General features: G+C 35.3%; 2 protein-coding genes across 2 annotated transcripts; one reads left to right on the top strand and one right to left on the bottom strand.

Annotated features, from left to right (window-relative positions):
- Positions 1 to 789: 789 nt before the first annotated feature.
- On the top strand, positions 790 to 2,889 carry LOC120332343 (serine/threonine-protein phosphatase PGAM5, mitochondrial-like). Its single transcript, XM_039399567.2, has one exon. The coding sequence runs from the start codon at positions 1,235 to 1,237 to the stop codon at positions 2,048 to 2,050; it is 816 nt and encodes a 271-aa protein (XP_039255501.2). The 5' UTR covers positions 790 to 1,234; the 3' UTR covers positions 2,051 to 2,889.
- A 491-nt stretch (positions 2,890 to 3,380) lies between these two features.
- On the bottom strand, positions 3,381 to 13,916 carry LOC120332514 (E3 ubiquitin-protein ligase rfwd3.L-like). The gene is made up of 12 exons (XM_039399778.2): positions 13,778 to 13,916; positions 12,933 to 13,070; positions 11,940 to 12,050; positions 11,104 to 11,308; positions 10,255 to 10,413; positions 9,497 to 9,611; positions 8,726 to 8,930; positions 7,496 to 7,643; positions 6,921 to 7,097; positions 6,334 to 6,551; positions 5,453 to 5,640; positions 3,381 to 4,479 (listed from the first exon to the last, which is right to left on the bottom strand). The coding sequence occupies exons 1-12, from the start codon at positions 13,872 to 13,874 to the stop codon at positions 4,333 to 4,335; spliced, it is 1,908 nt and encodes a 635-aa protein (XP_039255712.2). The 5' UTR covers positions 13,875 to 13,916; the 3' UTR covers positions 3,381 to 4,332.
- Positions 13,917 to 17,552: the final 3,636 nt, after the last annotated feature.

Below are 17,552 nucleotides of genomic sequence, written 5' to 3' on the forward strand. Positions count from 1 at the left end.
GACTTTTTAAAAACGTGTCAAAGAACAAGAACAACAACAACAACATAATATTGAAACGATCGTTATGTCCACTACGTGTCCAAAAACATCCATCCAAATCCTTCCAAACATTTCCGTTTGATAGCCTATGCATACGGAAAATGTATTTATTACGAAAAGTTTCAACGCTTCGGGTTAAGGAAAACACTTGACCCCAAATCTGATTCCGGGTCGTATATCATTTTGAATCCTAGATCAGAATTCAAAGAAAATGAAATGTTGATAATAAAAACAACAAGCCGCTTTTATAAGCTGTTAATAACACCTAGTAAACTTGATGCCCCTTGAGTTTCTGAAGAAATTTCAACTGATATTCATCACTTACTACGCGATAGGTTGTGCTCAACATGTTTTCTGACCAAAAATAACGAGGATACGAAACTTGAAAGTACGTAGTTCATGACATTTTGTTCTATCTATCTATCTTTACTTTGGTATACTATAAAGTTTATAAACTATTAAATTAATGAAACAGAAATACCTTGGGGTCCTAATTTCTGCCTTTTCTGTATTTACTTGATCTCTAATTGGTACCAACAGCGTAGCATATGGGTAATCCTGCTGGTAATTTTACTGACCTTCGGCGGTCTTTCATAGTGACCAACACAAAACGGACATTGTAACCTGTAACGTCATTTTTCTCATATCAGCGATGCATTAGCGCCCCCGAGCGGCAGAATGAAACACGAATAACGACGAAAGCGCCGTTCCTTCTTGACTTCCTTATTTGTATCTTGATACGTTTGTTGTTCTAGAATGCTTCTAGCTATTTTTTCTATAACCTGGGCACCGCTATTAAATGAATCACTTAGAAATCAATTTGGCTTAAAAACATGTTCCAGTCTATTTTCACAGTTGGGAGTTGGTCTGTGTTGAAATTATCGACTGTAACTACAATCTGACAGTCAGTGCTGCAGTGAGCCAGCCCTAGAGTTCTCAATCGGTTAGACTTCGCACAGTTTTAGCCATCTTCACAACACAGCATATATCTGTTCATTTCAAGTATTCAAACAAACTGTCTATCTAATTGCCAGCAATTATTCATCAGTTACTGAAGCAGTTTTTCTGTTATTCCTGTATTCACCGGCGTTTAAAATTGTAAACATTACATCGTTCACAGTATTAGAAATAATTTTTGTTACTCTTGCATGTCATCTCTGTATGTTGGAGCATCTTCAACTCTTTTCTTAAAAACATGTTCTCGAGTCGTCTTTACAAAACTACGGCATTTATTAGCGTAAGTTCATGCATTTTATATTCATATAAAGACGACATAAAAAAGAACTTTGGAAATACATGGCTGAATGCAGCTGTGACAGAACCTTACTCTGATTTTACAAAACCATATCAACCAGTTTGGGATGACAATTGGGATAAACGAGAATTAACCTTGAAAGAAAAGCAGGAAGGAGTGGCAAAACCAACTGCGACTCGTCACATTATACTTATTAGACATGGACAGTATAACTTGAATGGTGAAACTGATGAAAAAAGATTTCTCACTCCACTAGGGCGCGAACAAGCTCACTTGACAGCGTTGAGGTTAAAGGAATTAAATTTGTGTGTGTCTACTATCTATGAATCTACTATGACCCGTGCTAAAGAAACATCTTCAATTATACAAAAAGTCCTTCCTGATATTGAGGTAAAGGCCTCTGATTTATTGAGAGAAGGTGCCCCGATACCCCCAGTTCCAAGTCACCCAACATGGGTGCCTGCGCCTAAGGAGTTCCATTCAGACGGCCCAAGAATTGAGGCTGCTTTTAGGAAATTTGTACACAGAGCAAGCCCCAAACAAGAAAAAGACTCTGTTGAAGTATTTGTTTGTCATGCAAATGTGATTCGTTATTTTGTTTGTCGAGCTTTACAATATCCACCGGAGGGATGGCTTAGGTTAGGATTAAGGCATTGTAGTATAACTTGGCTCACAGTAAGGCCTAATGGAAAAGTTTCATTGCGTTGTCTTGGAGATTCTGGTCATTTTCCTCCAGACAAACTCACTTTTAATTGATACGTGTTCTGGCTTCTATGATACAATGATCATAACTGAATACACAAGCTTTATATTATTTAGAAGCTGTGTTTGCTCTTGAATTTTAGATTAATTGAATCAATCTATCCTAATTTGTATCATGTTCAACTAAGATTGCAAAAAAAATCTTGTACTCAATACTTGTTTCATCATTTCAATAAAACATTTATCCCTTCAATTGAAATAAATTGCATCACTGGTCCAATCTTGGTATGCCAAACAACTCAAATTGAAAATGTTCGATGAAGATATCAAAACTTTGAATACATTCATATAATTTTTCGACATACTTGTATGAAGCATATAAGGTTTTATTATAGTACAGCAAAATGGATTTTTTTCAGTTGTTGAGTTCTTTATATTTTTTGTCTTTACTACCTGCTAATGTAATGCTAATATTTTTATTTGCTTTTTACGCTTAACAATTTTTCTACTTTGGTATGGCTATTTCTCAGATAATTTGATTTTGAAATGTTCAAAAGTAAAAGAGTCAAAACGAACGTTTTTTCAAATGAACTATGTTATCCGCTAATTCTTTAGGCAAAATACAAAGTAAATCACAGCAATCTTCAACTTCAGCCCAATTATTTTTAGCACGTTGCATCAAAATTATGGTTCAAGGAGGTTGTATATCAGGTTTTTTTAATGGATGACCAATTTTTTCCCTCCTTCCCTTAGAATTGTGACCCACCTATTTGTTCAACTATGATGTAGAATTTTCACCAAGTATAAAATACCGATTACCAAATTTCAAACCTTATTCATTCCCACTCTGCACTGCATGATTTTTTTTGCAATAAATAATTTTATACATCTAAGCTTCGTGTTCTATTGGTACTCAATGCAGTGGTGGGATTCAAATTTTTTTGTCAGCCGGTTCCATCACAAAAGCAATATTTTTCAGCCAGTTCTGTTACAAAAAGTCACTGACAGTAACCAGTAATGCTAACGGGTTTGCTGATCTCATAAAATTCCATGAGACGGTTCTATAGAACCGGCTGAATCCCACTATCGACTAAAAGCTATATTTCCAGTTGCACAGATCTTATCGATTTACTTCCAGTCCAGCCATTATGTGTGGTTATAGTGTTCTGAGCACAGGAAATGAAACTTTCTTTCAGAGCCTGGTATTGGCCATCATTTCCCCAACCCTACAGTCAAATATCGTGGTCACGACAGTTTTTTTTCAAACGTGATTCAAAGCGGTGTGAGAAGTGCAGAAATTTTCAGCACATTTACATCACTTAGCAATTGACTAGGAAGGTCACATATTTGAGTACCTCAATGGCACAACTCCCTTACAGAACAAAGAAGATGAGACACAATATTGCAAACATAAATATCTGTTCTTAAACAAATGAAATAAACATAATCAAGGCAACAAGAATTCAACAATAATAACATAAGGCCATGATAGATGAATGAGAACTCGTATAGCAGCAGAAGTCTGTTACATTCGCCCGATAATATAGAGAATTTGAGAAAAGTTGACAACCACTTTTGCATAGTACCTCCGGGATACCAGTGTCTGGAAAGTCCCAAGAACATTTGTATGAATGTGAAATCTTTTTAAAGCTATGATAGTTTTGGGTGTTGAACCAAAGTTTTTCAACTAGAGAGGAATACCGCCCAAGGTAGGAACTTAATTGTTTTATGGAAGGAATTCATACTTTGTATGTAGTATCACCAATATTCTATACCTATTATTAACTACCAAAGCCGGCATGCGAGAACTTCTATGTGCAGCGGCAGGACTGAAGGATCTTAAAAAGGCAAAAGAGGTATGGTATTACAAATTAGGCAAGATAGGAAAGCAAAATGTGTTTTTGAATAGTGGAAAGTAGAGCTTTTATGGAGGCAAACTCTTCAAATACAAAAAGTAGGGTAAGATACTGGTACTTATTACTCCAAAATTAGACAGAGGTTGACAATGCTCTCGGCTACACCTTCTCATAGAATATGAGTAATAAAAATGTTTAGCTATCAGCTAAGTTTCAGACTGGTTGATAACCTGTGTGAAAAGAAAGCTACAAACAGCAAAATTATAAACCCCCACTTATAAGTTGATAGAAAAGTTGCAAGATATTGCTGACGCAATGAGAGCCATACATTTAAACTTGCCAGCTAACACGAGACTTGAAATTGTCAGGAAAAAGGCTGATATGTTGAATAACTATTAGCCCAAGGGGTAAGTACAATTAGCATGGTTCATCGCAAAAATGCAGCGATTGGCGGAACAAAGTCTTGTTTGAATAAAGCACTTATTTCTGCTCGTATACTTTAAGTTCTTTATCAGTTAAAGTTGCTAAAAGTTGTTTCTCATTGATTTTCATAGGTAATATATCCAAAGCTGGACCACTGCATGATAATGATTGAATTAAACTTCCTTTTGATTGTGCTTCATAAATCTGAAAAAGGAATCAACTCAAATTTTATTATCGACCAGTAAAAAGCGAGGACCGTTGGTGCATCACGCTAACCCAACCAAGGAAGAGGTTAACTGTTTTAGATGAGGAAATTTTAGTTGGTATTTGTGTGTAGTATTACTAACATTACTAATGTCTTTTACCTGTTCAGTATCACTGTAACACATAGAAGCTATTCAAACTGCATAAACCAGTCAATTATCGTATTAAATATTGAAACGAAAACAGAATTTATATGTATAATGGGGCGAATGAAGAGTTATCAAAAAGGCAAACCATATCAAAAATGTCTACACAACGATATCCAGGCCGGATAGAGACTGTCAAAACAGCGACTGTCATAATGGCGACCGCATTAAAACAGCGACTGTTGTGATAGTGACACCAACGACACATGATGTTCACTGAGTAGAATCCTCTGAGTCGAATTTCCTGGTCTGTCGTTGGAAGGTAACGCTATGTTGTGTCACATTAATTTTAAGGTAGTTATGGTTAAGGTTTGTTGCTGTTGTGGCAGTCGCTATTTGGAACCCTAGCCCTACACAACCCTCGTCCATGTTGGCAGTGTTCCCTTTAAGGTGTGCGCGCGCACACAGCTTTCAAAGGGTGCACACATGCATAGATTTACTGCGCACAGACGTATTTCGATGTAATGTAACAATGTGCTCGGTTGGCAGGTTGGGAAAGTTTGTTGTTGGCCCACCCATTACCCGGTTAGAACGCCAAAATTTCTTCATTGGTTTTTGCACAAATATTAGTCATTTCCAAAAAAGTGCGCACACACCAAAATTTCTGCGCACACATACTACAAAAAATTAGAGGAAACATTGCTTGTTGGCGCAACCGACCAGAGATTTTGTCTACCACCATACAGTGGCGTGGAGACCAGCAATCCTCTCGCACATAACTATCCCCCATCTACACAATGCTCACATTTTCCTTTGGACACACTTACATTAACTAAATTCTTTCCCTCATCTGTCACACAGACTAAGTTATTTGACGAATTGGTTGAGAATAATGAATTCCTTGTCAACATTTTATGGCATTGTCCCCCATTATATGTTTCTATCACGTTTGTGATCATTGAGTTGTTGAATTCCATTTGACAGAGAATATGTGTTGTGCAAGTATATGATTGTCCTATGAGGAAAGATAAAATAGTCTTTTGTTAAGAAGTTCATATATAGTCAAGATATTCATGAAATCATTAGCACAACGACTAATACTTTCTGCAGGACGGCTCACTGATTAGAACATGGTCAAAGGTATGTTTATGTAGGCTCAATGAGTTAAAGATGTCAATATGCAAACAACAATTTACCAACAAAGTAATGAACTGGGTGGATTATGCAAAGAACATATGTAGCTCTGTACAGATTAAAGACTGCTTATCAAAAGTTTGGTTGAAAGCATAAGGATGAAACAAAACACAAAAAAATTATAATTCTGAATTGCTTGAAGCAAGTTTCATAACAAAACAATCACTCGTGATATCTGGATACCAAATTTTTTTTAGTGAAAATTTGATTGATTGATAATGTGGATAATATATATATTGATAATATGGCGAGTTGAAGCCAGAGTCATCATCAAAAATATAAAATCTTCTTAAATTGAGTCAGAATTAATTTCAGTTTTTCAATGCTGATAATGCAGACAGTCAGGTGTAATTTTTTCCAGTCTCCGCAACCATGTTCTCGGTAATACCAATGACTTATTTATTATAATGGTTATGGAAAGAAATTATTCAAAGCAATAAAAATTTTTACAACCCATTATTATTATAGGTACGAGCATCAAACCATATTTCAAACATCTAATTATGTAACAAACCTGGTCTGAAAGTGACCAAACATTGTTTTAAATTATCACAATATTGAAGTCCAGCGCAGTTGCCAGGTTGCAGAGGTAAATAATGTGGAGTATATTCTAATTCTTCAGTTGACTGTTGCCAGAAAGTTACGTTTTTGAAAGTTTGTGAAAGAAGACCGTTCTTTGAAGTTTCAGAATCTGAAGTTTGAGACACATTGTACAAAGACACTATTGGACACCTAAAGTAAAATAAATGTCAAAACATATGTTTAATCGTCTCATAATGATGAGAAATGCACATAAACTGCGATCCATGCAATACCATACTGGCCTAACACACAATGTGCGGAGGTAACTAATTTTGTTCGCCTACTTTACATCAATTTGTGTAAAGGGACTGAAACCTATGTGCAAGGGTATATTCACTTGGCTAACACAGACAGTCCCCGAACTCGAAACGAAACTAAATAAGGAGAATCGGAATAAAATTATAGCCTAACCCTAATCTGGTACACATACTACAGGAGTACCACTTAATTTCCCAATTGGTCCTCCCAATTACCGGCCCTGTGCGTCCTTCCGAAAAAAAAAACAGTAGATTTTCTCACCTTGATACTGGGTTTAATATCGTATGCAAAACATCAGTCGTGTTTCTCATATCGTAGCATTTTATCGATCCATCACTCAATCCTCCGTAGAGAAGGTTTGAATCCTTCATATCCCAACAACAACTCCACACAGGTTTCTGAGGTTTGTATGTGTGAACAGAAGAATTGTTTTCCCAGCTGGAAAAGGAAAATTGATTCAGACTTTATGACTAGAGTTCTTCGATTAATCTTAAACCATTTACGGTTTTTTGCAATGTTATTATTAACTCATTTAGGTCTTTGGTAAAACTTTTTATTCCACACCACTCTGCATAAAAGTATTTAAAGAATTCTTGGCTAATGTTCATGCAACTCACACTCAGGCTTTTGCATGTTCGAATTAATTAGTATATAATGTGTCCATTGATGATATGTATTTCAAATTTACAAGAATACTAATTAATTCAAAAGTATTAGTATTGAGATAAATATTTAACTAAATAAACTAATAAATATCAGTAGCAGCTCCATACATAACATACCGGCAGATGCCCGACCTTGTTCAGAGCAAATCTTACAAAGTAAATAGTACTTACTTTGTTATTTTCAACGTTTCATCTTGAGATGCCGTCAATACAAAACTATTGTGAGGTGAAAATCTTACATCTCTGATTGGTTTGGAATGAAGAATATTGAAATGACTGCTTTTCATGTCACAAACACTAAATTTTTTCAATCCAAAACCTGGAAATTAGAATAGAAAATTAAAGATAAAATATCATTTTTGAGTTTAGCATTAAAACGATAAACTCAACTTTTTGGCATCACAGATTACACATTTGAGGTTTAAATCCCATGCCGTACAGTATACCCTAGCACAGAGGTCTCAAACTCAAAACATGTCGCGGGCCACTTTTTGAAAATTATTGACCATGCGGGCTGCAAATCAAGAAATTAGGTACAGAAATGGGTATCTGAATGTACTGTCACACTGTGTTGAAATTACACTTGAATCTTACAGCAAACGAGACATGAAGCATATTCATGTACTTGTGCTGGATGTTTGGCCTTATTTTGCGTTGGTTTGCTAGTCATAAGACAACATGTAAATGCTCGTCCATTAGCCGTGTGCGGTGGGCTAACTTGCCATCTTTCATACTTGAAATAAAAACTGCTCGCAAATATAAGAACTGACAAACATCGCAGGTATACGACGTGAATGTGCAATTAGCTTTGCAAACCCATCTTCGGGCACAACGGACGGACCGAAACTCGTTTACTTCGTCACAATGAACATGCGAAATGAAATTATTGCATTTATAATTGAATTATAACCATAGAATAAAACATGAATATGGATAATAGGAGGAAATTTTTGCTTCACTTTTTACAGTTTGTCGGATCGGACTCTGATGAGAAATATCACAATAAAACTTCGTACTATCATAGTTTTTTGTGGAAAAATCCCAACCATGACGCGGGCCGCGTGTTGGAGTCCCCTGCCCTAGCCTATAAGCCGAGTTTAGAACTCAAAAAATAATTGACAAAGTAAGGAATTGGCTTATATGCACGTAACACTGACAACACTAAAGGGTCGGCATAAACGTGCATAACATCACACTGAAATGAAATTATGCTAATTTAATTCTAACAGCTACAACCCGTATGGCATGTTACGATTTGTAGACTCATCTTATATGTGGATTTTTATAAATTCACCATTTCAGGGTCGTTTTTAGTAGGTCGGCTTATGATTGTGTAGACCGCAGAGCCTTGTTTAGAGAAAGGCTTGAATGAACTCACTTCCAAAAATACCTTGTTTTTACCTTGCATAAAAGTTGTGTGTGGACTTGGCTGAGATATAGCGAGAGACAACGATTCAGCATGATAATCCATGACTCTGCAATTTCCAGTGGAAGATATTAAAACATTTTTGATATGTGAGAACTTTTTTTCCGCTCGTGATCTTGTATTTGTCTTTCCTGACACTCTTGTTGGTAATGTTGATGACGCATACATGTTTTTGAGATCCTAATATTAGGCAAAATTTGACATGAGTAAACGAGAGCATTTTCAAAATATGCATTTAGCTTGGGATTTACAAGAAAAAACTTAACAAAACCTAGGAAACTAAATTAGTTAGAGATAGGATCTTATTTATACCGGAGAGGGAAGCCGGTAGGACGATATGATAATATGGCAGTTTACTCCTCTCCTCTCATCCAGTTACAATTCCATGCCAGGTATATAGATAGTTAACCAATAATTTGTCTTCAGTGAACCACCCTATGACGACGAGGATTCCAGCAATCCTCTTGCACCTAATTTTTCCCCACATGATATAAACTTGGTGATGGACATTTTATCAGAAGTATTTATCATCAGAATTTGATATTCTCCGAGTCCTCAGAATCAAAATTTCTTTCAACCCAGGGTCGAGTTCATTTTAAATTTTCCTTGACAATACTTCAGCATACAGCAAAACTTCAATGTGCGGCATAAACAGAACACTTCACTCATCCAAGCTACTCAGTTTTGCAGAACAGATCACAAAGAAAAGCTTACTTGTATGAAATATAATAAATAAAAAGACAAACCTCCAACTGTGACTTCAATCTGTTACATTCAGTCATTGCCATCTGATATTGCATTTGTACTTTGGCCAATTCCATTTCCTTGTTCCTTCTCAGTTTCTTTTCATGTTCAAAGGCTCTGTGTAGAAAATAACTCGTCAAGATTAATCTTAATCAGATTCGATAATAGTTGCACTTGGCTTATACCAGCGATCAACAATCTTTTTTAAAATATATTGCCGATTTTGAATTTCTTTCATCCGCTATGCTTTAAAACTTTATCTCCGTTATTTGTTCAATCTTAAAAAAATCCATGTCAGATGTCACATACTCTCATTTTTGAATAGTTCATGATGCGCCCGCGTGAGCATCCGCAAGCATCTTCTGAACCGAGTTTAGGGAACAGGAGTAATTTTTTCAGTATTTTTTAGTTTTTAGCAGAGGAAAATCAGGCAGACATGAGAAAGAAGAGTTGACCTTTTGCTTATTCTGCATGTTTACAAACTTTAAGTGACATAAGTACAAATTAACGATCACAAATTGAGTTTTATTTAAAAGCAGAAACTTTTTTAGTGTAAGTGCGCAATGAGTTTTTTCCCTGATAATTCAGCGCCACACAAAGAGAAAGTTTAGGAACTGCTGAGTGAGACTAATCCATCTTGGCGAGCAATCAAGCATTTATAGCTTCATACCAGCGTGGCAACTCATTCATAGCCTTATTCCAAGCCTTATTGCGGAAAATTTTCACAATTACATTCTATTCAAAATTTATAAAATCTTACGTAGTAGCCTCTGTTAATTCCGTTGTATCGACAGCTGTCAGCTTTTTTGCATATAAAACCCTGATATCAGCTTTCCTGGCTTTTGTATTGCACTGCGGGCATTTCTTTGCACCTTTCATCCATCTTTCAATGCAGCTTTGTCCAAAGAGATGGCCACACCTAGATTGTAATATTACATTCGTGAATTTTTCAGAAGATTTCTTAAAAAATTTGAGATCATAATACCAAGTAAATAGTGAGTGGTTGCACCGAGGGTTATTCATAATAATGCATGGCAAATTCAAACTATATACTTCAATTTATAGTTTGGCTGAAGTATGTCGTGTTCTTATAACCAGTTGAGCATATATTGCTGCTATAAACCCAAAATATGAATTTTCCAGCAGTACTGCAGCCCCTTGAAACTTTTTATTATTTTTCCATCATTCCTATGAAAAATTATCATCAGACCTATAAAAAAATTCATTATTCTAACATGAAAAACAATGTCAAAATGGCTCAAAAAGACTGAAAGCATGTTTATTCAGAAATAGTAGCCATCAACATATCAGAGTCTGTATATATAGGACCTTCTTTGGAGCAAAAAGTGTGATAACAAGCATATTATGAACTGTACCCACCCATTTATCATAAATTAATTATTAACCCCAAAAAAAAGTGTGCTTCCAACCCTATGCCTGAGATACTGGTGGGATCAGCACTTTCACTCGTAGCCATAGGACAAGGCTGGATAACCTTCCAGGTTCTTAATCAGTCGAATTCCCAATGGCGTTATAGTATTGTGTAATGCATAACTCGTTGATAGTAAAAATATGGTTCATTTCTTTTATAAATAAAAATGTCACTTACTTCAGTGATGACAGTCTGTGTTTTCCACTGTTTGACCAATGTTCGAAACAAATTGGACAACAATCTCCGTCTTCTTCTTGAGATAACGACGATTCTTTCGTTTTCTTTGGGCTCGGATTAGGTCGAGGTGATGATTGCTTACGTTTTGTTGATGTGGATGGCACGGGGGTCAGAGGTCTTGAGGTTGTTGTTGTTTCTGGTAGGGCTGAAATGATCAAAATGCTTTGGTAAAGTTTCAGCTAGATCAGGATTGGGCAAGGTGTTTGGACCAGAGACCAAAAGACTGGCGGGCCATGTAAGTGTGGCCGTAAAAATTTACATTTTATGAATAATATTTGCAGTGTTATAAAAGCAAAAGTAGAAAACAAAATTTCGTCTCAAAACTAAATTTAATCGCAATCTCAACAAATTCCTCGAGCATATTTTTTAGCTCGGTGGGCCATTTAATCAACTTCAGACATTTAGCTGGGCCCCACAAAGAAATTACAGTAGTTTTTCCATCTACACATTGAATTGCATAACACGAGTTCTTGCATAGGTTTTTAGCATCAGCCAAACTGACCGTTCAAATGTACCGTACATCAGTCAGCAAGAGTAGAGAATACGGCTTTTGCCTAGATAGCCTTACAGTAATAAAAACGGTGAAAGATTTACCGCAGCGACAAACGCAAAAAAAAATATGGATTTTTGCCTATGTGAGCGCATTTTCATCTGACATCTGACAACAACAATACTACCCCCCTAGCAGTAAAAAAATGAATTTTTTGTGTTGCAATTAGTACACTGGTATTCTAAACTCGGAGAACACACTCCAGCTATTGTAACTTGAAGAATACCTGTCTGTCCAATTAGCTGACTGTCTGCTGATCTATACCCATTACTTGCAATTGATAATAAATCTTCTTCACCATTATTTTCTTCTTCTTCTTCGTGATCAGTTTCTTCACCTATAAGCAAGCGGAAATGCGTGAGTTTACTGAAAGTGGGTTTTATGATAATCGGGTAAGGTTTCCCATCTGTAACTGTCTCAAATTTTTATATTTATTCGTCAAAGTAATACAGAGATGTTTTAATACATTTTTTCCCAAAGTTGATTATCCGGGGGCCAAAATTAGCATCTGAAGGATATTCACGGGCCAGGAATGTGGATCCCCTGCAAGGGGCCGATACGGTATGTATAATCAAGATACTGGTATAATTGAATTGTGACAAATATACAAATTTTTAAACTATGATAATGACATAACGAATGGCGGTATCTAGAACGCAAAAAAAAAAATATATAAATTGGTAAACTAATTGACCTACGTTCGGCAGGTCATATTGAATCGTCGCGCAAGCCGCAATGGGCCGTCATTTGGAAATCACTGGAAAGTAAGAATTCCAGCAATCCATTAGTAAAAATCATCCGTGTGAGGCTCAAACTTGTGAACTCATGACGGATGATTTAATAAAGTGACAGTTTTTCTAGGACTTAGTATAATAGTATAATGAAACATCTGCTAGGCCCCTCATTTGATGAAATTTTCATTTCAGCCCGACTATATTGTATAATTGCATGCAATTCAAAATTCCTGCTGCACACTAACATGGTTTTGGTCAGAAGAAACGTTACAGAATTATATTTGTGTTAGTGTGCAGCAGGACTTTTGAATTGCATTGTATACTCCTATTTATTCCTGCTACAGCATCATTGCATTATCGCATATGATCCACTACCATAAAGGCACAGAGGAAGGATAGGAAGTTAGTCTCGCGCAACCCAACTAACAATATATATAAATTATTGGAAAATTCTAATACACATAAAATTCGGACAATTCAACTACCTGATGAAATGACATTTTCTTCATTTTGATCCAAAGTATCAATCTCACTTGAGTCTTGAATATTTGGGAGGGCATTTCTGCGTTGTAAGTGCCTTTCGTGGTTTAGCAACATTACATTAGAATCTGTGTCACTGGTTTCTGGAAGTGAAAATAAAAAAAATAGTTGAAATAAGAATTTTTAAATAATGAAACCAAAACGAAAAAATTACATGAGACAAATCTGGATAAAACAATAAACCATGCCTTATGTTAATATGTTATTATAGCTCATATCATGAATTTCGGCAAAAAACTCCTCTGAGTATAGAAAAAAAAAATAATTCTCAAAACTGATTAAAATATCAGACTTTATTTTCAACAGTCAGCAATGGTTCAAAACTTTTAAATATTGTTGGTAACTATACAATTTTCACACCAAGAACTGCTACGTAGCCCCCTAGAGCAGGGTTCCCCAAACTTGGGTCCGCGGACCTCTGGGGGTAGGTGATGACAGCACAAGGGTCCGCAACGATATGAAAAGAGTCTGATCAATGATTGATTTCAATCAAAAAGCCATTGCATCATATTGGTTAATCATTGAGGACGAATAGCCATTGCTAACAAAAAAGGGAATTAAAATTTTAATAGCTTCTACAACGACACACATATGCGAGTCAGCATTTTCAGCTTTTACCAATATGATGATAAACCCTGCCCTCAAAGGCCCAGTTTGAAAAAAAAAATCACAATCGAAAACATTCAAAACTTCCAAATTTCGTTGGTTACTACACACTTTTTCATACCAAGAAACGCTACGTAGCCCCCGAAAGGGCCCGGTTTGAAAAACCCTGATCAAAAATATTCACCTGATTGAATATCTTCATTATCTGTTTCATCATCGGTCGATGGAATTCCATTGGGATTCCAGTCTATCCAATCATCAGAAGTATCATAGTCTGACATACTTCAAAATATTTATCGTTTTTTGAAACTATATTATTTTCATTTTTACTGCCTTGACAAAAAAAAAGCAGAGTGGTTACCATTGGCACTAGAAGAAAAACTATTTATACACAAGAAAAGAAAACACAAAACATGATAATCCTTTCTCATAGATATGTATGCAACGAACATGGATGAATGAAAGACAGGCTTTATCACGCACTGAAAGAGACTGGGAAAAAAGGCGGCTGAGATTCAAGAACTAATTCAACATACCATATATCTTCATATATAAGTTGAATTTAAAACTATAAGAAAAAAGTGCCAAACTAAGGGGCCAAATTATATGGGCACTAAAAATTCTGCTTATGGGAGCATTATGTTTTTCATCAATTCTCTCATGCAACCATTTGCTGCGATAGGTGTGTACGGCGTGTTGCGATTTGTAGGGTCAGTCTATATGAGAATTTATATAAATTCACTGTTTTGGGGCCATTTTTAGGGGGTCAGCTTCTATGTGAGGACATACTGATTTCCGCCAACCAAATTTGTTCAATTGAGAAGATTAAAACATTGAGATTGAGTGAATTTTTAAGGTTGGAATTAATGGAAAGTCTTTTCGGACTTCTATCATTGAGAGTGTCAGCTTCTTAAATCAATCTGTCACTTTTTACCCAGAAAATGTCTCTCGTCATGAATTAAGAATCCTCCCAGTGTAGAAGGAAGTTATAATTTGAACAATATTAGAATTTAGATGAAAAAAAATTATTAAAGCCAGTTTTATGACTAAAATACTCATTACTAATAGAATAGGGCTACTACATTATAGTTGAATCAAAAATTTGCAACGAAACATGAGACGATTTCAATTTCTAATATCCAACATAGATATCAGAATAACAAATTACTCAACGCCCATTAAATAACCAGGTAAGCAAAGTTAAATCATTCAAGAATAAATACGAAACAATCAATCCATAATAAATAAATGGCCAAATTAAATATATTACACTTTTAGAATGAAATGAATTGATTTTTGAATTAAAAGAATCTTGTATTTTCAAGATATTTCATGCTAGATCTACAAGTAATGAGAATGTAATCAGGAAAACATACCAATGTACAAGATAGACCAAATACACTGATTCAGAATCCCACAACATTTAATTCAAATCATTTGCAATTCGATGGCACCTTGGTATGCGATCTAAGTGTCATAAAACTACTTAATTCGTGATCTCAATTGCTAAACATGATCTAAATCACATAAAGACCTCATAGAATCGAGTTTCTATCATCGTTGGGTTAGAACAGGGGGTGGCCAAGGTTTTTGAACAACGGGCCAAAAGTTTTGCCCAGCTAGACTGGAGGGCCATGTAAGTGTGACGTAAAACTATATTTACAGTATTACAAAAGAAAAAAAGCCTCGTGCTTAAACTAATTTTAATTGCCGAATTCCTTGAGCTATTTTTTAGCTTGAAACATCAAAATTTGGTTTTACTTTGGTTGTGGCAGCATCGGGCGGGCCAGTTTGAATTACTCAATGAACCGGATTTTTTTGCATATGTCAGTGTTAAAATCAATTTAATACTAAAATTAATGAGACTTCACACCTGTTAAGATCGCATACCAAAGTGGCACCTTGATTTCTAATAATCAAATCAATCTGCAATATTTATTGGTTCAGTTACTACATTGTCATGACTGAAAAAAATTCCTATGCGTCCTAAAACACACTCAATATTTGACAACGAAAAAATGTTGCAGTTTGAAATAAAAGCAGTGAAATAATAAGACACACAAAATAGAAAGACAAATAAATATCGGGTCCTGTTATTGTTCTATAACTAATATTCCAATCTGTTATCTTAATTCTGTTCATCAAGGATTAGGTTAAAAAGATGAGGCATTGGCCCAACTTATTCTAGCCTAGCAGTTCCCAATTGGAGGCTTTCCAAGGGAGAGCAAAACAAAAAAGGCCACAAAACCAGGTGCAAAACTGATTTTACCTTTCCCTTGCGTTCTTCCCAGTTTCATTGCATGACAAGGTAATTTCACAGGGTGTTTTCACTTTGTTGCGCATAAATTGTTTGAACATGATCGGATTTAGAATCTACCAATCAAAATAACACTACAAATATCACTGAAATGATGAAGAGGGGTCATGATTGCTAAGAGCCTCCGAAAGGGAGCCACGAGCCATAACAGGTTGGGAACCACTATTCTAGCCTAAGACACGCTAAATGAAGGACATTATATCAGGAAATTAGCGATGACACAATAACAAGACATTCATGATAATTAAAATAAAGTCCGAACAAAGGCAGTTTCTGAAAAATCTCCTAATTTCAACGATTAAATAAACAACTCCCACATAAATGAGTCTGATATTCTTATTGCCAATGAAAATCCAGACATAATAAAGTGCAGTTCAAATCAGTTTATCTTTTTTCACCGTTAAACAACTCAAGATTATTGGAAGATAAGATTTCTTAATTATACAGGGTATCCATAAAGTCTATTTACAATTTCAATTTTGTTATGAAGTCAGTTCTCAATATATCTTAATCAGGTTTGTTGTTATTTAATCAGTAATTATTAAATAAGTATTTTTACTTCAATTGATATATCTGTGAGGGCCAAAATAATATATGGTATCGATAAATTCCTTTCGCGATTTTAAGAAGTTTAAAGACCACCCTATATATTGCAAGTCATATATACGTATTGACCATGAGGCCCAAAGCCTCGTTCACACTTATTAAAATAAATTGTATTCAGAAAATATTTCAAATTGAAATAACATGATTTATAATTCTCTCAATTCAGGAACTGAAAAATTAAGCTGGAGGGACAGTATAATAATTAGGATTAATTTCGTCGATACAGATTACCAATTTTATCCATGAGAGTGAAGTCGTTGGCTATAAAAAGACGCATAACATATGAATGAAAAATTCTGACACATTTTACCAAATGAAATAATTAAAATACAATCACAAAAGGAACTCAATATCGATTGAAATAAATGGAACAACATTCATGTAGAAGTAATTATTTTGACACAATCGCTGAATATGAAAAAAAACACCATATTTGGCCAAAAGTTTGTACAATGGGTAAAGGTACGAGAGAACCAGGCATGTATTTTTACGTAAAATAATTTAAGCAGCAGACACTCAGACACAAAATTGTAATTAGGGATGTTCAAACTATTACTTCAATTTTTTACTATTATTCTGAAAATAAGAATGGGAATGAACAAAAATTCTGATCCTAAAGAGGTTGAATGAGTTCCTTTGTGAGGTGTTTTTACCATTTCTCCAGACAATCTATTAGTTGGACAAACAGACACTTATAAATAGGGATGTGTTTTGAAATTCAACAACAAAAAAAGGGAGGCCAGCATGTCTTCAAAAATAGAACGAATAGTAGCGCTGGATATCTTCCTAACAAAAAAAAACAAGCTGAAACAGAATCTGCGAAAGCAACTGCTCGATTTATCAGTAAGACGCAATCCCTTCATCTATAAGTGTTAAGACAATAATGCGAATTATGAAAGCAACTTTCTGGTTTTTACTTAATGAAGATAAAATGATATTACTTTTTGAAGTACACACAATAAATTACACACTGCGATTTTGATTTTGCAAGGCGAGCCTAACCACCAAAATCAATAGAGCATGTACTCCAGAGTAC

The sequence above is a fragment of the Styela clava genome, chromosome 13, assembly GCF_964204865.1.
Source record: "Styela clava chromosome 13, kaStyClav1.hap1.2, whole genome shotgun sequence".
NCBI classification, from domain to species: Eukaryota; Metazoa; Chordata; class Ascidiacea; order Stolidobranchia; family Styelidae; genus Styela; species Styela clava.

Bases quoted from the DNA above. Each gene is read 5' to 3' on its own strand.
- LOC120332514 (XM_039399778.2), bottom strand. From the start codon at position 13,874: ATGTCAGACTATGATACTTCTGATGATTGGATAGACTGGAATCCCAAT. The intron at 12,051-12,932 runs GTAGTTGAATTG...GCTTGCTTATAG, and splicing joins AGAAAATGTCATTTCATCAG to GTGAAGAAACTGATCACGAA. The intron at 10,414-11,103 runs GTAAGTGACATT...ATTACAATCTAG, and splicing joins CACAGACTGTCATCACTGAA to GTGTGGCCATCTCTTTGGAC.
- LOC120332343 (XM_039399567.2), top strand. From the start codon at position 1,235: ATGTTCTCGAGTCGTCTTTACAAAACTACGGCATTTATTAGCGTAAGT.